The sequence below is a fragment of the Gossypium hirsutum genome, chromosome D10 (assembly GCF_007990345.1).
Source record: "Gossypium hirsutum isolate 1008001.06 chromosome D10, Gossypium_hirsutum_v2.1, whole genome shotgun sequence".
Lineage (NCBI taxonomy): Eukaryota > Viridiplantae > Streptophyta > Magnoliopsida > Malvales > Malvaceae > Gossypium > Gossypium hirsutum.
The window spans coordinates 17,361,185-17,382,261 of NC_053446.1; the positions used below are offsets into that span (position 1 = coordinate 17,361,185).

Consider the following 21,077-nt stretch of genomic DNA (forward strand, 5'->3'; position numbering starts at 1 on the left):
TTTTCCCGCAGCAACAGAGGGATGATGGACAACCAAATCTGGACCAGAAAGCTCCAAAACTCCACGGGCCTGACCAGCAGGTATGGTTCCAATGCCCAAACTACTATCACGCTTCTTTGTATTATGCAAATTTCCCTTCAGACTTGTGCTGGGCTTACTGGGCTTCGCATTTGTTCCATCGTTCCTTTTAGAAATTGGGCCACAATTTCCCATCTGATTCACCTCCTTTAAGTTATCTTTATTATTAATGTTTCTTTCACCAACTATTCGACCATTGTTAGGAATAGAAGAAATTTTCTCCATAGAATTACCATGTGAAATTTCCTTCCCTTTATGGCGCCTATTATCCGGCAAAAATCCCTCAAAATCCTCTTTGTACATGTCTTTATTATTAAGAGCTCTAAAGCGGGATCCTTCTTTCCCAATCTGTTGGTCATTTGAGGGATTTTGAGCATTATCTCTGATTTTCAGCCTTGATTTCTTCTCAACGATCATCCAAGGCCCGAAATTCCCGTGCTCCTTCTCCGCGTCATCCTTGGTCGTGTTTTGAAACTCTGATGCCATTTCCGACGGGGTATTCTCCCTTTCACTGGGGGTTTTAGAAATCTTAAAGGGACAAGAGTTTTCCACATGTCCATATCTCCCACAATGAAAACAGATTGTAGATAAAGATTCATACTCAACATTCTGCTTACGACCATTGATCAGAATATGGGACACCAACGGCTTTTCCAAGTCAACATAAACAGCCAATCTAGCGAATCTTCCCCTAGTCCTACTATCCGTGTTCATATCCAATTTAACCACTTTTCCAACCATTTCCCCTATCTCAGTGCTGATTTTATGATTATATAAATATCCAGGTAAACTGGGAAATCTAATACATGCCATCACAACGCTAGGATAAGCTTGCGTAGGATCAAAGGCTAGCGACCAAGGCTGAACCGTCAAATATTGATCAAAGATGATCCAAGGTCCTTCAGCAAGAGCCCTTTCACAGTCTAACTTATTCTGGAATTTAACCAAGAAATAACCATTTTCTATATCCATCATATGTAGAGGTGCTGAAGGTCTCCACAGGTTGAACAATTTATTCTACAAAACCGAAAAGCCAATGTTACGACCAAGAAGTTTTAAAATCACTGTGTTTTCCATACCTTGAATAAGGATTTTGTGAATCCTATCCAAGAAGGAAATGGAAGGTACGCCATCCACAAAGGTTTTTTGAATGTCCCCATCCAAAATACCCAGATCAGCTTTTCCTTCCAAATCAATGAGAGTCTCCTTTGACGATTGGCCTACAAGCATATCCCTCCACAGAGATAGATTTTTCTGGAGATGAATCGATCAACATATTATTGTTTGTATCAACATCTTCATTTCTGAAACGAACTTTCTTAGGGATCAACTCCTCAATAATGGATTTTTCAGATTCAGTATTTTTACAAAGAGAATTCATTTTTCATCTTTAATATATTTTAAACAATATATATGTGAAGAAGGAATATTTAAAGAGCTACTAGCATTGAATGACGCAATTGCTTTTAAAAAAGCATTGAAATTTATTAACTAAACAGCTGCTACATCAAAATACCCCACGCGGTGCGTAAGAGAATAAGAATAACAAATAAATACCATTCACTCATTCCATTAATTGATTTAACATGCCTTCTTCCCCCCCCCCCCTACAAAATTAGAAACCACTAAATTATTTCCTCCCATTCCTACACCCCTAGTGGCATCTGAGGAATACGTGGTTCGGTTTTTATTCTTTTTTCAATTTATTTAGGCTTGCTTCTTGCTGCCAGCCAGAATACGTTGGATTTGGAGGCCTCGGCTGAAAGCTTGGTTGAATAGCAGCCTGGTCTGGAATTCTGAGACGAAGGGGAACCATGCCAATATAGCTATTGGTGCAAACAGTAACACACCCATCATGTATTCATACCCTCTTGCTAGTGCCTTCACTGACCCCCACATTCCTATTCCCTTCACCAGTGCTCGGCATGCTTGTGATATCTGACCAATAATCATTTCAACACAAATAAATTAAACCCAATCATCAATAATCCGTTGACAAATAATTAAGGCCATGACATGTACCTGCAGAAGAGCCCACCCTGTCGGCATAAAGGCCAGTATGCTCTGAAAGATATCTCCAACTGTGAGATTAAGGAAATAAAACAACATTGCAATGGTGACAATACACCCAATAAACAGTAGTAGCTTAAGAAGTCTGAACATCAGCTGGAAATCCGCACTGAACTTCATTCTCCCCATCGACACTATCTGCAAATTTAAACAAGTGGGTATCGGTTTCTTTTAGAGCCAAGCCAACCAAGAGATGATTCTCACTTTTTATATATTATATGGACGGCGTTTGAGTCTCACCTTCAAAATAATCAACACCGCACCAATGACCAGCCAGGAAAGACCATAAACCTAAAACCAAGAACAAAAAGCAACATTATGAACATATTCTTGTTATTTGCAAAGATTAATCAAAAGAAGACCGAACATTTGAAAATGGCTTTTCATTAGAAACTGATACTAATACTCACCACAATGCTCAGCCGAATACCTTGTCTGCTACTGGTGGTCATGTTTAGATGATACACAATTCCATACTGGTAAATGAAGAAGCGTATTGAAAGTATAATCTCAAAGAGACGTCCTATAAATCCAGTGTGGCGCAGGTGCTCCTGTTCTTCCTCCCACCAAGATTCCCAGCTCTTAACGGAGGGAACTCCAATACCACCTCTGCAACTTATCCACTTTGACCAGTCTTCCCAATCTTCTACTATCTTTTGCCATTCAAATCCCGATGGATTCAGAAGGAAAGGAGCAAACAGCCAGGATAAAACTAAGAACCACATTGAAAATGAGAGGAGTGCGTAAGAGATACCATCATCTGCTGCAGAACCATACAGCCTGTAACATATAAGCAATACCATTAGCTCCAGCCCTTTTACAAAGTGGCTCCTTGAGTACAAGCGGTAGTTCTCTGCGAATTTCTCATGCCGCACCACAAAACCACGCCCTGTTGCTCTGTATTTAGCCCCACCATGCAAAATAGTGCGCCCAAAGTAATGGACTCTTGTTCCAAGGGAGAAAGTGAAGAACACGGATGCCAACTGAAGCTGCATGATTATGATGTCACCTAATGCAGTTCTAAATCCTCTCTCCAATCCAATCTCCATGACCATGGGTAGTACTGTTAAGATACCTAACTGAACTATAGACTGTGAAGCCATGGCTGCCCTTAGAGAATTATTTCCCCTAGCTGAAGCATACTTCAGTATTGCCTCCTCTAAACCACTCAATGACAAATAAAGTCTTCCATACAGGAAAAAGTAGACTGTAAAGACAACCAACTGCACAATAACAAGGAGGGATTCACATTAGCTCAACATAAAAGATTCAAAATAAACAACTAACTCCCCATTACTAACTTTCTAATTGATCTTAATCTCTCATTGTTGGGACTCTCCATGGGTTGGCATATTTACAAAGTTATGATGATTCAAATGACTAGCAATAGCAATCTACTATCCTGTTATTTAATTAGATTAATCATGAGTTGAAACTTGCAAGGATAAAGAATTACCATTGAGCTGAAATAAAATCCAACGGTGGTAAAGTAGCAGGACAACATGCGGAAAAAGTCAAAACGATGGCCTAATCTGTAGATGTCTCTGCTGAGTGTCTGCTCCCCGTTACCACAAGCCACTTTCGCTTCAAAAAGTGAGATTTGGTTTAACCCAACATCCCTACCTTTCCCAACCTGAATATATTCATGATGAGTAATGTTCCCTCGTCTCAGGGTTGAGTTAAAACCTGTTAAAAGTACAATAAATACTAGAGAGGAAAAAAGATATTTATATATAAATATAAATTCATTGAAGACACAGTAGTTTAACTGCTTTAAGATCATTACCAGCAAAGATGTCCTCGCTCAAGTTGATGCCACGAGAACCCTTGCTGATGCCTCCACGGGTTATGTGGAAGATTCTATCGAACACATCTGGATGACCATAATGGAAACGAACCCTAAAACCCAACAATAAATATCATCATATACCGGAACCAACATTGACATCACTTGCATTAAATGTGCAAGAAACTCAATATGGCTGATATTTATGTGCTAACTCAGATACAAGTATTACCTCTTATATATACTGCCATTCGTTTACAATAAAGTATTGTCTCATCGATATGGCTTGAAAAAATTTAATAGTTGATACAGTTAAAGGAATAGAAAGTAGAGTTTAAGAGGTGGAAAACATACTTGAGTGGTCTTGCAAGAACTCTTTGACCAATGGTGACAAAGCTTGTTTCTTGATTTGACATGAACCAAGCCAAAGAAGAAACACTGCAACATGGATATTCCAAAACATACAATTAAAACCGACAGATATTCGATAAATAATTAACAGCTATAAACAAACAAGTTCATTCAGACCTTCCCGTAAAGATGTGCTCACGAACTCCTAAAATCGTAGGTGGCCTTACTCCATGATCCTCATTAAATTCTTCCAAAAGATTACGCATTTTGAATGCTTCTTCCAAGTAATTGTCCTGGAAAATATTGCCACGAAATGTCATTGGATCTACTTAAAAAATGGGTACTACTTGAATGATTAAACAACTTTATATATGGCCTTACCTGATTCATATCAATGGTTTGAAGAGCTTCTCCCCGAGTGAAAACTAAAGCATGATTCTGATTTTCAGGTTTTCCTTCTCCTAACTTCGCATTTCCAGGCAACTTTATTCGATAGATTTCCTTCAAAGAAGATAAAAGAAGTAGTCAGCACCATACTGACACAGGTTGCTCTAATTTTTCAGTTTATAGGGACCACTACCTGGTCAAGATTATCAACACCTTTAACCAGTACAGAATAGTAAACTTTCTGAGCTTTTCCACCATCCCTTTCTTCAATTTCGTCAATGTATGCCACACGAAGAGAGGGATTACTGTATAAGAAAAAAGGAGTTAGAAAGGGAGAGGTCAAGATGTCAGAAAAAAAAAAGGACGTAAAGACATATTATCAGCCAAGGTACTCACTTAACCATCAAATTAAGGATGTCAGTTGCACGACGGTCTCCATTCCTTTTTTGATTTCCATAGTTTTGACAGGTAGCAACATAAGTAAATTTTAAGTCAGCCACTGCCTCCAACTGAGCATATAGGGATCTCTGGCTTTTCTTATCTTCATCTGATGGTGTTAAGATCGCTTTGTATCCTTCTAATATTTCTGCTCAGCCAACAAGAGAATAGTTCAAAGCTCAGACATCATATGTAACTCCACAAACTCTTTGCTCAGAAATATGATGCGCGTACCTTTTTCATCAGCCATGTCAAGGAAAGCCTGAACTTTCAAAGCTCGTCTGTAATACATCATCCCTCTAACTGCAGTTCCAACAATAAATTAGTCAAGGAAGAAAATAGTTCCTGAATATTAAAGGGAGAAACTAAAGCGTCGAGTACCTGTCCTGCACAGAGTTTGTCCTCTAAAGGAGACCCAATGACGAAGCTGCAAGATTTTTTCATCATTTTCCCAAATTTCATTCTCCTTACAATTGAGTCTCTCAATAAAGTTGTTCCACTCATCTAAACAAAGCCAATGACAGCAATGGAGTTGAAGTTATATAAAGGAAAAAAGAACCTCAAGAGATTATAGTATTGAAATTTACAATATTACAAACCTGGAAATATTTTCTGCAGATAGAAAATGATAGATACACCATCCTCGTTTTCCATCTCAAGTTCACTTTTGGAATAAACAGTCTCTTCACTATAGTACGGAGTCAGGACACTGACAACGGCAAGAAGGTGAATTCAATTATTAAGAAAAAAAGGCTAAGACACAGAAGTATACAATCACGTTTCAGAATTGCAATTCATATGGCAAGCAACCAGAACATATATTCAATGACTACATACCTGAATGAAAGCATGTTACGAACTCGAGGAGCACGTGGCATATCCATAAACAATGAGTTTGCAAAGAATGAAATCCTTCGACGCGCCTCAAGATTTGATGGTATATCAGTGCCAGATTCTTTGACTGTGAGAAGGATATGAAGGCGTCGTATCTAGAAGATGGGACCATGTTGTTAGAAGATGTAAAAGATTCCAATTAAATATATGTTCTTTGAACTATCATTTGTGCTTCGACTAATACAGGTGACTTTATGTTGTACCTGTTCTACCCAATGAGCAGTTAGCTCAGGAGGGAACGCTATAGCAGGTTTTTCATCAGTACCAGCAAAAAGTTGCCTTCCCGATTCCTTGTTACTGTGTCCTAGCTCTACTAATTCGCTGTACAATATGACAAGAAAAAAGGGAATTAAGCTTTTGTAGAAAAAGGCAGTCGATGTAGAACATTTTCTTCCATATAGTGGAAAACAGAGTTCACTAACCGTATCTCATTCACCATCATATCACGGGTAACTACTTCTAACATATCTTGCAGCAAGAAAACCACAGCATCCTTTTTGGAGGGATCACCATCTTTCTGCAATACAATGAAAATAAAAGTATCAACTACAAATGTATAAAAAGCAACATGAAGAGATAATTATATTGATTGTTTTTTATATCAAACTGACCAAGATCCCAACAAGCTCCACAAATTTCTTGCAAAGAACAGGTAAAGGAGCCATTCTGAAATTTGCAAGAAGAGTATCCTTCGAGATGTTATTCTCGATTTCTTTGATGATAATTCTAATGGTCCTGTTACATTATAAGTATGTACAATCAGAAATACTAGCATCCAGGCTAAAAACGCTTAAACAAATATCAACAACAAATACCAACCTTTTCTCGTTCTCTCCAACCACCAAAGTTTTTAGGACAAATTTGAAAGACTCATAGCATTCAATCACAGCACATTTCATGTATTCATCAGCACAGATGCGCTTCCAAAGGTCCGCGTCCTTGGAGCGGAATTGAACTGCCATATCCAATGCTATTGGGATCTATAGAAGAAGACAGATCGAATCAACATAAACTGAAGCAACTAAATCAAATAGGAGTCTGAGGGACTTTTCAAACCTTGCTTGCCAGCAAAAACGGTGGCCACTGAACCATTTTCAAGCTAGGATCCGATGTATAAGGAACTAGTAAAAGGTCCATCTCCCTGTTTTAAAGAAATACCCAGTTTAAGTTTAACTGTATGCCATGCAGAGTAAAACATAAACATTAAACGAGTAAAACATGAATGAAAGGAAACCTTACCTGTTACTAATTAGGTCTTCTTCACGAAAGCTACAAATGACTTCATTCCATAACTGAGCGAATTTTGCAGCTTCACTTCTTTTATTTGCAGTTACCTGTGCATGAATATGATTTACAATCATTAGAGTATATGTTATTCTGATCACCTGCATAACTCTACAACAATATAATGATTTAGGCAAGAGGTTAACCTCAGCAAATCGCTTTGATAAAGAGAATCCTCTACGCCGCGATTTTTCAGTAGGCACCAAGCATGCATTAAATGCACCAGGCAAGGACTGGAACCGTGATCTTAGCATGCCCAAAGTTCTTATCTGATGAAAAGAAGAGTGTAAGAAATAAAGAAAATGTACAAAATTAAAATAAAAAGAATCCCAAAAGGATTACCTCTCCAAGGCGATCAAAAGCACCACTGAAACCACCGGATATGGTTGAGAAAATAGAATACCAAATCTGAGTGTCCATAAAATAAACCTGCAAGATAGTAAAAAAATTATATGACATGTTCAGCAGATATGGTATAATAAGTTGATCAAAAGAACAGAAAAGGAACTAAATGGTAACGCACCAATACAACCGGTGCCCAAAGTGACACAATAGCTCCTAAGTTGTTTTGAGCTGTAATGACAAGATAGCCATTAAATAAAGCGGAAAACATAGAACTTTCTTGTAACAAATAGAGGAAGAAAAGAAACAAGTACCATTAGGGAAAATTTCATGCCATGCATATCTAACACGACGAATGCTCATTATGTCTTTTGTCGGCTGCACCAATGGTTTTATCTGGAGGAAAAGTGCGTAAGGGGTTAAAACAGAACTCAATGACTGAACTGTCTATTTTGAATTGCAACCAAGATCACCTGGACAAAGTAGCTGAATGCAAACTTGCCACACAAAAGTAATACCCAAAAGAGAGTATACCTGAAATAGGATGATCAAATGTCAACCAACTGAAAAATGGAATGCATAACTGGAGAGGCATAGGGCAGGCGTATGTGTTTATTTTCATACTTACTTTATAAGCGCAAACTGACTTTCATGCATTCCCCTCCCAACATAAACTCGCGGCTGCACACAGGGAAAGTCAGTCAAGAGATGACACAAACCAGTTGATGATGGTATAGCTTCATGATAATTCTAGTGGACTCTTATGTTTTGCTTCTCATATGATATACGAATGTAACAGTGAATATGGAAATGGAACATATTCAGTACCTGCGACCACCATAACAGTAACCTAATAATGTGCCAATCTGAGTTTTCAATCCAACGCCGGAACATTGGAAAAATGAACAGAAAAGCTGCCAGTAGATTTGGAAGCAAGTATAGCCCCACAGCCATGATATATAGAGGATTAATCCCCTTTACTTGATTAAGAAACGATAGCATATCCTTAACGTTCTGAGGGACAAAGGAGAATTCACGCACGTAGAAGAGAGGAAGAACGATGACCCAAGCAATACTGACTATTATCTTCAGAACGTTTCTCAATACGTCAGTGAACTTCCACCTATGATATCCAGGGAAGTTGAGAGAAAGGTCCAAAATACCTGAAACAAGTACGCCAAGGTTATAAAATAATTAGAAACTTTGTTAAAACATAGTGCTTAAAATACTTTCATGATTCCATGTTTTTTAGTTTATATAATAACACCAAATACATTCTATTGACTGTTAAGAAGCCAAAGGCAGAAAGCAAGTAAGAAAACCATACTCTGAACTAAACGCAGAATGGCTGCTGTGATGAAAATACTGGATATATCATACAATAAATCCTTTTTAAAGATTTCTGTTATCGGAGCTCCACTCCATGCAATAATGATCAATACCTGCACACAAAATATTGGAATATTAATATGTACAGGCCACCAAAACGAAGAGCGAAAGGTCACATTTTAATACCTGCAAACCTAGAATATAAAAAGTCCATAGTCGATCAAAACTTCGAAAGAGGTGCCAAAAAGTTCTAATCTCTACAAAATTTGATTTGCCCGTGCTTCCACATTTTCTTGCACCACTCTTCTTTCCCTGGCATATTAGTTGCAATTAAGTATAGAGTCACTAGCTTATTCAAGAAAAGTGATGACAAAGACTAAGGAATACCGTGTCATGGGTTGATTTGAAAAAGTCACCATCATCACGCATAGGCCATCCAAGAGAGAAGCAATCAGCAGACCTGAAAAAGATACAGCATAACTTAATTACAACTACAAAAAAAAAAAAAAAAGAAGAAGAAGAAGAAGAAACACCCAGAAACCAATTAAAATTTTATATTAAAACCGTACTAACCAGAAATACTCGTTCAGATCATCATAATTACACCAGTCTGCATGAGAAGCCGTTCCATTTTTGTTCTTTTCGGCTTCCTGCAATATTTGAACTCCCTTATTTGTATCTATCTAGAATACAATGTCTAAAGTCTAAGATCAATTGGTAAATTTGTTATCAAGCATACCTTTGCAACGACACAGTAAATGGGTGTTATAACCTTCCGCAAGAATGCCTCATCATCTCCACCGTAAGAAGGCTTGATATTTTCCCCCGTCACTATGCTAACATTTCCAGCCAACAGGCCATGGAGTTCATATGCCATCTGAGAAAATCGTGGGATATAATTCAAAGAAACATTAAGTGAAGAAAAGCAGAAGGGTAGCATTTAGATATTCGAAGAATACTCACATTATGAAAAATGTAACATAGACATTCTGGCATGTATCGAACATTAGCTGCTTCACCCCAGATAAGAAGATATAATCCCATATATAGTATCTTCCTTTGTTGTATTTCTTGAGAGCCTTGAGGCAGCCTATACATAAATAACTCGGAACAAATTAGCACACGGTAATGTATAGAAATATCCAGTAGTAATTAGATGTATAAGCTGTTAAATATTTTTTACCTTAAACTATGTTTACGTCCTAAAAATTTACACCATGTTTTGTAATTCTTAAAAAGCTTGCTCATAACAGCATCGACTGCTCGTTCATCAAGCTACACAAAAGAAATAAGTTTAATCAATATACAGGCATTTAGAATAAAGGAAATTCCTTATGAGACTATCACAAATGCACGCCAGACAGATATTCACTTCCATGCTCTTAAGAGGTTCAGGCTATCTCAAATACTAATGCATACCTTATTAAGAGGTTCAGGCTTGGGGTGGAGTCTTATATGATTATTGGCAAGCAGCAAAATCAAGTGCTCCCTCATGTTCCTGACATTGTCCCTCTGCAGTGAACAATGTAAGTCAAACTCATGATTATTGGAAAGAAGCTCAATTTTTTATTCAACAACAAGCCTTTATTTGCGTGTGGAAGTAGGGGTGTTCAAAACATACCTGGAACCCAAACATGGCTCTTAACCAATCCAAAAGGTCCAAGTCTCCGGTTTTTTGCCTTTGTGGCTCGAATCCCGAAGGCCAGTTCAATCCACGAACATTCCCTAGTGCAGCCACAGAAGCCTTAACCTGCATTATAGTAAAGTTTAAGACTTCTAGCTGCAGCCAAAAACAATGCACCAACAAGTAGATGCCGGAATGACACTGAGAAAAAGCTCTAAGGGATCATTCATTCATGGAACTTGTAAAGAAAAAGCTCAAGCTCATAGTTCTTTTCATATTATTCCCACTAGATATGAATAGGAACTCAAACACACGTCATCATAAATGAGATAAATGAACTATAAATTAATATTAAATATCTACTTTCAAAGAAGTTTATGTATCAATTTTTTTTTTAATTTTTATGCATGTATATTACCATTATATTTATTAAAAACATACGAATGTTTTATAAATGAAAATACTAGATGGTCGTGTATTGCAAATAATAATAATAATAATAATAATAATAATAATAATTGTAGTAGACACTTTTATAACAAAGCAATGTAACTATTCTTTTATTATGTTTTAAATGTTCTGAATTTTATGCCAATTTCTTCATAATTTAAGGTGTGCATATCTTTATTATATGATGCTAATTATGAACTCAGCGGCTAACTTTTAGATCTACCTCTTAATCAGAGGAATGATAGAGGACAATATGTATTATTACCTCCTCAAGCTGCATAATAGACTGAGAAGCTCCGGCAGCATCCAAAGGAAGAATGTTGTAAGGAGTGTAGATTTCCTTCTTTTCTTGGACATCTTTGGCCGCTGCCATAATCTGCCCAAGGAAGTACATTGAAAATGCATTTGCATGCTATCAGATTGACAATACTATAATCGGAAGAAACTTGAAGGAATCACTGCACGAAGGACTAACCTCGGGAGCAACTTCTTCAACTTTCTCAGTCTTATTAACGGCACAGAGCACTTCAAAAAGCACACCGGCTGTTTGGTAAGCTTTCCCAAGTTGAGCTCTGCCAAGAAATCCGAAAAAGAAATTTGTTGACATAGCAGACCAAGTTTAGTTCATACATTTAAGACAACTATTGCGTTATTAATTACCTGTCTGCCTGGTCTCCTTGGTCCAATGCTCTAACATAGTGTTCATAGTATTGCTGATAGTAGCTCCCAATTTCCTTAGCATCTGTCTTTTTAACCCGAGAGGCAAGACTGGATGCATTGTCCTGAGTCCAAAATATTTACCCTTTGTTCACCACATGCTAGTAATATTTATTTCTTAAACTTAAGCTGTAAGGTTGTAATTAATTGTAGCAGAAATTTTTATATACTGGGAATAAAATATAAAACATGGAAAGCAATGTAAAAGAAGCATATGTACGAACACGATGAAAACAGATGCATGCATGCAAACATACATCAAAATCAATCAGTGATGATGTAAACTCCCAACTCCAACTAAGATTTGCCTTTCATTAAATCCGACATTTTACCGTAGAAAATAAAGCACCGTCACTTTGGCATATCTTTTATTTAGTTTTAAAATAAGGATAAACTACACTCATGGTCACTTTTGTTTACCTTAGGTTACATTTTAGTCACTTATGTTTGAAATGTTATGTTTTCGTCACTTATGTTATCGTGTTGTAACATTTTAGTCACTGAGCTATTAATTGTCGCTAACCGTGTAACTGTAAGTTGACGTGGCACGTTAAACTATCATTTCAAACAAAAATTTTAGGGTAAATTATACAATCGATCCTCATATTTTTTTATTTTAAGCAATTTAATTTTTTTTATGTTCATATTTAATTTTTTAATTATTTCCCATTATTTTATGTTTCTCCTTATATTTTATTACATTCTCCATTTCTTTTAACATATCAAGAAGTCCAATTGGCAGTGAAGAAATAAGTAAGAAGTCGAAAACCATCACTGTCTATAACCAAAACCCATTAAACCCATACCATGCTTTTTTCTTCACTACCAATTCGACTTCCTGATATGTTGAAAGAAATGGAGAAGGTAGGAAAATAGAGGGAAAAGCAGAAGAGAATGGAAAATAATGAAAAAAAAGTTAAAAGAACATAAAAGAAAAAATTAAATTGCTCAAAAAGAAAAATATGGCGACCAATTATATAATTTAACCTAATTTTTTGTTTGAAATGATGATTTAATGCGCCACATTAGCTTATTGTTATATCGTTAACGACAATTAACGGCTCAATGACTAAAAGGTTACAACACGATAACATAAGTGACTAAAACGTAACATTTCAAACATAAGTGACTAAAACGTAACCTAAGATAAACAAAAGTGACCATGGGTGTAATTTACCCTTAAAATAATTAATAATTAATTATTGATAGAGTTGTTCAATTGTGAAAGAGATTAGAGAATTGTTATACGTCTGTGTTTAGATATATATATTTAATGAATTGATGTAATATATAAAATACTGATATTTATCTATATTTCATCAGAATCAGTAAATGAGATCATCCAAAATAAATAATAAGCAAAACAAACAGCCAAGGCATATACTCGACTTCATACGTGATTTATCACACGATATGTTCGTTCAAATTTTCTAGTTTTTATATTTTTTTTTCCTAGTAAATCACATGCATTACATATTATCTTATCTTATGTCAAAACAAAAGGGAAATTATGCGATTGAAATTTGGAAGGAATGCGTGTAAATTTATACCCTCTCTAATCTTTGCAGCAAACCAGTCTTGAATTGCCTTACTCCACGACCGGAGGAGTTGGGATCTAACCTGTGTGCTTTCTCAAAAGCATAGAAACGGCCTGTTTATTTTGCAAAAAAAAAAAAAAGAGTCAGTTCAGTTTAGAAAATTGAGAGCATGTAAATACAAGGAATAAAAGAAACGAGGAGGAAATAGGTATTAGACGCACAGAGATAGGCGACACGCGGGCGTTCAGTTTCGATCTCTTTGGCAATGCGGAGGATAGGAGCGATGGAACTAAGTGAGGAAGGTACGACCTCATTGTCGAACACCTCCGTTGAGAACGTTGTGGTTGCAGCGCTCCGCGACGGCCGCCTTGTCAGCCCTTGCGTTGATGATGCTCCCGCACCCGGTTCGGTATTCGTCATCCCGCACTGAGTTAACTCGTTATCTTCTCAACTCTCTACTGCTCAAAATCCTATATTATATGGTATATCATAAATAAAAATGCAACGAGACGTTAAAAATTGCCAGGATTATCAATTTTCACCAAAAATAAAATTAAAAAAGGATTATCAAATTTCTCATTAAATATAAAATACATTTTCCTGAAAACAAAGCATTTAGCATGCTGAAAATAAAATAAATGAAAAACTCGAAATGCTTATTATGGCTTAAACCAAACAAAGCAATAATGAAAAAAAAAAAGAAAGTTTGAAGCATACGTTTAATCCGAAAGGCAGAAAAAAAAAAGAGAGGGAAGGGAGTTGTCCCATGCAAAAGCGTTTTGAGAGAAGGGAAATTTATGGAGGAAATTAATATAAAAAGGAGACTTGGTTAGTTAGCGGTAAGAGAGGAGGTTAGGACAAGAGTACGAGAAGAGCTGAAGCAGAGGAGCTGGAAAGGGGAAGGGTGCATCCGAATTCCGTGCTGCTAACCACACGTGCCTTACAACGAGAGGTTTAGTATAGCGATTTTGGTGGGCGGGGGGCTTTCTTGTGGGAGTTCTTTTTATTGGAGCGATTCTTCATCAGCTAAATTGACTGATGATTGGTTTCTAGCTTTCGATTGTCTGTTGGTCTGTTGCTTCAGCTCTATGTTAGTTTTGTTCTGTTTTATTGCTTTTCTTTTTCTTTCTTGGTTTTTAATTTTTATATTATTATGTATACCCGCTTTTGTGAGACAACCGTCCGGTCCACAATTTTGTAGGGCTTGTTACAACCATCTCATATCGCTAGATTTCGTGGGTACTTATTTTGCATTTCCAAATTCAGTTGGTTAAATATTGGTATTGTTCGTTCGTATTTGAGCTGGTTTTTAATGTTGATTTTCTTATTATATATTTTGTAATTTTCAATAAAAATTTTATTTACTTAATAAATTGAAGGATTAAATATAAAATTGGTACTCGAACTTGTCCACTTCTTTCAGATTGGTACTTATGGTTTTTTTTTCCAGATTAATACCCGGACTTTTTTGGCCAACTATATTGGTATCTGAGCCTAATGATGTTACATTTTTGCTAATGTGGCAGCGCTGGCCACTCGCGCAGCTCCACGTGTCATCCTGTTTGTACCTCTTTTTCTTTTTATTTTCTTTTTCATTTTCCTTCCTTTTTTCTTTTTCCTACCCTAGCCGTCACATTGTGTAACACCTGTAACTCATCACTGTTTTCGGATTAAGGTTACGAGATATTACGATAATTAACAAGATCGATAATACAATAACACAATTCAAAAATTAATTTAAACATAATGAATTAATAAACAATCATCATTCATAGCATATATTCAAAAACGAGACTTTAATCGAGCATTTAGAACCCTAAAATCAGTTTAGAAACAAATGTGGACTAATTTGAAAAAAAATAGAAAAATATGACAAAAATTGAAAACAAGGGTCACATGGCCATGTGACATAGCCCAAATCGTGTGGCTTAAAAACATGAACCGTGTAATAACTTGAATCTGTGTAACTTAGGGTTGCATGGTCGTGTCACCAGGCCGTGTAACTCTTTGAGACCGTGAGGACAAACCTATACCAAAAATCATTAAGACACACGGCCATGTGAAGTGATCGTGTGTGACACACGACTGTGTGGTAAACCGTGTCCTAGGCCATGTGCACCTAAAATAACTTAAAAAATAAGCCATTTTAACAACCATTTTTTAGGTCTCAAGCCAAACCATTTCCAACCATTTTTACCTATTCAAAACACATTTAAACATACCAAAAACATTTAACCTAAGTGCCTAATCAATATACCCTCATTGACACCAAAATCAAATGTTTAAACAAAGATTGTTCAAACATCAACCATTAGTTAACCATACCTTCCATTCCATGAATTCAATACCCAATTACACACATAACACCATTACCCAAATTGCTAGCATAACATCATTCAAAGTTCACCAAGTTACCTAAAACAAAATGACCATTTCATCACTAAAGCACAAGGCAAGCATACAAATTAAAAATTCATTACTTATTCAACTATCAAAATTATTGTCATAATATCATGTTCACATTCATAAACTAAGTTCACCAAAAAACCAAAAATTATACACATTTCTTTACCTAAATAGCACAAACAACACCAAATAGATTTACACCATTACATTCATCAACACAACCATTAAAACTTACCATCTTTACAGTGGTTCATATACCAGAAGGCTCAAAACATAACGAAATACTCATAGCATATATATACAACAAAACCCTATTTACATGCCACTTATAACCGGACCAAAGTGAATAATTAATTATTAAACAAGTTGCTAGATAGTGTCATCTCCAAAAGCAATCCAATCGACAGCTTGAAATTGATGATCTACAAGGAAAAAAATCAAAACAAGGTAAGCTTGTGTAAAGCTTAGTAAGTTCATATTGAATGTAAATTGTAACTTACCAGAAAAGACTTAACCTAAACCTTTCATAATAAAAATCATAATCAAGATCATGAGTTCATTTAATTGTCTATATATATCACAAGTCTCATAAGGTTAGTAAATTCACATATACGAAAACGTGTAACTTTTTCATGTCATAGAACATATACAAGTAAACACATTCAAAGCTTAATTTAATAATCTCATATTCACTTAACATTTCACATTTTCATTCCAAGTATTCATTTCAAATGTCCCTTTTTACATATATATCCATATAAACATTTCATATACATAATTCACATAACTATTTCCATATAACCAATTCATATAATCATTTTATATAATCATTTTCCATATAATTGATTCATATAATCATTTTATATATTCATTTTCCACTCGATTAACCATAATAAAATAACATTGGATACATGGGAATAATGCTCACAAAAGCTGTAAGTGTAATTGCTCATACGAGCTATGAAATGGGTCTGCTCACATGAGCTGTAGGTTGAGATGTTAGGCTACTCGATGCTGCTCACACGAGCTGTGGAGAATTCACAACAAATGCTGGACCTTAGCCATCGGTAGGACATCCAAGAACAGCACTCGAATCGGTAAATAACCTTAATGACATGTCATTTGTATCCTTAGCATTCATGAGGTTCATACAGGCCGTGTTACACATCTATATCATTTAGTCATATACACATTATTTCATCACAAGAATTCATCCATTTAGTTTCCCATTTTCAAACATAACCTTTAATTTAATTAACATTACAACTTAGTCCATTCCATCCCTTACCATTTAACAAGTAAATGAACTCAATCACAACATATATAGATAGATATTATATCACAAAAACAACAACTAATTAGTTTAACTAATTTACGAACTTACCTAATCACAATAGCTACGAACACTTCAACAACGACTACTTGACGACTTTTTCTTTCCCCAAATTATCAACCAACTGATTGATTCTAGATCTAAATATAATATTTCCATTCAATTAATCAATTCAAATAATTTAAAACACTTAAATTCACATATATAACTCTTTATCAATATTTTACACTTTTACCCTAAACTTTTACCTTTTATTCAATTTAGTCCTTAAAATCAAAAATTTTATAATTATCACAATTAGGCCTAAAACCAAGCTAGCTGAATTTTTAATTAAACATATACAACCCAAAATTGTTGAAATTTCACAATAATTTCAGGCTAAATTTATTATTTTCTCAATGTAGTATTTAAACTTAAAACTAACCAAAATCGCTTTACAAAATAGTTCTATTTAACAACCAAGATTATAAGTCTATTATTAAAATTAAAAAAAATCATAAAATCATCAATGACATAATTCAAAACATTTAACAATTTTATGAATTAGTCATTGGGTTATCTAGATTAAAAGACACAAATATCAAATACATAAAAATAACTAAAAATAGACTCAAAACACATACCATGCAAGAGATTTGAAGTATGGACCAAATCTTCCTTCCAAAAAAATGGAGAATTCAATTTTTAAGAGGAAGATGCCAAAAAAATGGTAATGTTTTTCGTTTCTTTTGTTTTATTATAAATTAATTAACATTTTAATATAAAAAATAACATATATATTATTATTATTATTATTTCATTCATAACCGTCCACTATCTAGTAATAATGTTTATTTATGATTTAAAACCATCAAATTATGTTTTTATAATCAATTAACCCTTTTAAACTAATAACGATTGACTTTTGTAACTTTTATGGTTGAGTCATTTTTCTTTAATTAACTATCAAATCACCAAAATTTTTGGACCAGATTTCAATTTACCTATATAAAAACTCCATAAAATGAATGCATATGTTTGTTTACTGAGAGGTTTCACAAAGATAATTAATAAATCAAACGGAAAATACTAAATGTGTGCATTCATTTTGAAACCTTTTTTTAGATAATTGTGTTTATTTTCTTTAAATTAAGAGTTGTTTTTTAACTTCAAGAATTATTTATTTATTTTATTATTTTTCATATGTAATTATTTTATTGGGTTATTTAAGTAATAAATTACATCACATTAAAAATATTTCACAAATTAAATTACACATCACCCCGTTAACTTTTTAAATTGTACTTTCATCAAATCTGTTAAAAAAGCAATTTGAAGAAAATAATAAAAGGTTGATGGCCAAAAAAGCTCAAAATTACAATTAGGGTCATTTTGATAAAACATGTAAACGCTAGTGACCAAATTTGTCATTAATCAAAAAAAAGAAAAACAAAGTAGAAACCAATTAAAATTTTATATTAAAACCGTACTTACCAGAAATACTCGTTGAGATCATCATAATTACACCAGTCTGCATGAGAAGCCGTTCCATTTTTATTCTTTTTGGCTTCCTGCAATATTTGAACTCCCTATTTGTATCTATCTAGAATACAATGTCTAAAGTCTAAGATCAATTGGTAAATTTGTTATCAAGCATACCTTTGCAACGACACATTAAATGGATGTTATAATTGATAACTCTTGAAAATAGTTATAATTCATGCCTTTAGACCTAGTTAAATGTTTGTACTTAGGTACACTTAGTGGCATTTTAGGACATCTTATTAGTATTTTTATCATTTGCATTAGGAGCATGGACTGTGTTTACATATTAGATACTTTTAATTACGTGTGGAAGGGTTGTGTTTGGTGGTTTGGCATGTGCAGGCTGGGGAGAAAGAAATAAAGGAGTAAAGGTTTGTCGAGGCAAAATGTTGGACAGTTTGCCACCTTGAATGCCATGACAATTTAGAAGGATGAGCGAGTCAACATTCAGCGTATACCAGTTTCTTCCCAACTCTACTTGTACCAAAAAAATCTACCTAAAAAAGAGGAAAGGATATCATGGGTTGTTGGAGTTACCTTAGGACGAAATGCTTATAAAAACCCAAATGAGGAAGCCCTAAAAAAGGGGAAAGAGAGTCGAAAGCAACAATAGAGGGTAGTGGCTGAGTAGAGATGGGAAAGAGGAACCCAAAGGCAGTCCTTGTTAGCCACCATAGGACACTGTGCTACTGGATTGCAGATTGACTTGGCAACAATCATTTTTCTAAGTTCTTACTTTATTTCTTAATCTGTTCTTCCTTGAATTAATTTGTTCAAAACGATGTTGGATGTTATTTCAAACTTGAATTTTAACCACCAATCTATGAGTTAAATCTTATAGGGTTGTGATTACACAATGAAAACTTTTATTTTCTATAATGGTTGAAGCATATAATTTATTTAATCTACTATTTCATTTAATTGTTTTTTTCTAAATGTATGCGTATATTCTCTAGACATAAATGATTGTGCAACATGCCCATAAACTGAATCGAATTCTGAAAAGGTTGGATTAGTTGGACCAAAATTGAATGATACAAGTGCGTATTCAACCTAATACTCACAGTAGACTCTAGGCATAGAGCAACATTTGTATAGAATGAAGACAAAATAGTGCAGGGTATCGTGATAAGGCCAATAGACACATGCCAGGTAACTTGAGACCTTACTCTCAAAAGAAGCAGGTCACTTTAGGTCTATTTTGAGCAATAGATTAAGTACAATTATGCCGAGGCATTACTAAAAGTAAGGGTAGATTCTTAGTAGTCCCAACCTTCCAAATCAACGTCGCAGGCTTTCAATCCATTGCTGCAGTATCTTTGCCAAAACATTGTTAGTTATTTATTTATTCACTCGCATTTTATTCACGTAATTATTCTCATAATTGCCATTGTATTTTTATTCTTGTTTTACCTTAGCATTTTTCAATAAAGTCAGTATACGTTTCTCACTCATCCTTATTAATTTAATTTATTATTGCGTACGTAACTCGATTTTGCCATAACATTAATCATTATCATAACTTGAACATTTCCATACCTAATTCGATCCCTATGGAAACGATCTCACTTATCACTTTATTACTAGATTTGACGTGTATACTTGCATAATTTTCATGTCATATTCATACGCGACAAGTTTATGGTGCCATTGCCGGGGATCGACAATTTGGTATAATTTGGTTTGGTTATTTTAATTAATTCCATTAGTTTTATTTAACTTAGTTATTTTTAATTTCTACAGGTTCGCCATTAGTGCATGAGAAAAGACATTCCTATTAACAAAGAATATCCTTTTGACCTAGAGATCAAAAGAACTTTACGAAGAAGGTGGAAAGAATTACAAAAAATGGCTAGGAATGAGAATGATCTTGGTCTCAATGATAATTCGAATGGCAAGATACTAATCCTCCTATTCGTAGGGTGATACCTGGTATGAATGATAATTTGAATGGTCAGGGCGCTAATCCTCATGTTCGTGGGGTGATAGATGACCGAGATAGGCTAATTTGATAGCATGTTGTGCCAATTTTGGATGACTTGAATCCAGGGATAGTCAGACCACAAATACAAACACAATAAATTAAGCTGAAACTGATAATGTTTTAGATGTTAAAAATAGTAAGACAGTTTGGTGGACTACCCACTGAAGATCCAAGACTATATTTATGAATTTTTCTAGAGGTTTGTGACTCGTTTAGGTAGCAAGGTGTGCTTGAAGATGCTCTGTGACTTAAAATGTTTCTATATTCTTTAAGAAATCGAGCGACAGCATGGCTGAAATCTTTTGTAACAACCTGGTTTTAGTGATATCAAAACAATGGTTTTGGGACCATAATTTTGATGAGTTAGTCATTGTTTTATTATTAATTTAATGTCTTCAGGACTATATTAAGGTCATATTAGAGTTTCGGTAAGAAATTTTGATGTTTAATTGGTTAATTAAGTGAAAAGGACTAAATCATAAAAGGTGAAAAGTTGAGTTCTATTATTTAAAAGGGTCAAATAGCTATGAAACCTTAAACTA

General features: G+C 34.8%; 1 protein-coding gene across 1 annotated transcript; it reads right to left on the minus strand.

Annotated features, from left to right (window-relative positions):
- Positions 1–1,530: 1,530 nt before the first annotated feature.
- LOC107914426 (callose synthase 5) lies at positions 1,531–14,100 on the minus strand. Its single transcript, XM_016843339.2, has 43 exons — positions 14,006–14,100; positions 13,510–13,758; positions 13,301–13,401; positions 11,694–11,815; positions 11,509–11,605; positions 11,299–11,409; positions 10,581–10,709; positions 10,379–10,471; positions 10,143–10,234; positions 9,923–10,049; positions 9,699–9,836; positions 9,533–9,609; positions 9,347–9,419; positions 9,146–9,271; positions 8,958–9,072; positions 8,459–8,793; positions 8,259–8,311; positions 8,104–8,164; positions 7,945–8,026; positions 7,812–7,861; positions 7,631–7,717; positions 7,435–7,557; positions 7,244–7,338; positions 7,061–7,145; positions 6,824–6,984; positions 6,616–6,739; positions 6,427–6,521; positions 6,208–6,325; positions 5,948–6,099; positions 5,710–5,819; positions 5,492–5,614; positions 5,345–5,413; positions 5,069–5,258; positions 4,866–4,977; positions 4,667–4,786; positions 4,463–4,578; positions 4,289–4,372; positions 3,935–4,047; positions 3,605–3,834; positions 2,559–3,371; positions 2,389–2,439; positions 2,101–2,286; positions 1,531–2,016 (listed from the first exon to the last, which is right to left on the minus strand). The coding sequence occupies exons 2-43, from the start codon at positions 13,706–13,708 to the stop codon at positions 1,786–1,788; spliced, it is 5,769 nt and encodes a 1,922-aa protein (XP_016698828.1). The 5' UTR covers positions 13,709–13,758; positions 14,006–14,100; the 3' UTR covers positions 1,531–1,785.
- Positions 14,101–21,077: the final 6,977 nt, after the last annotated feature.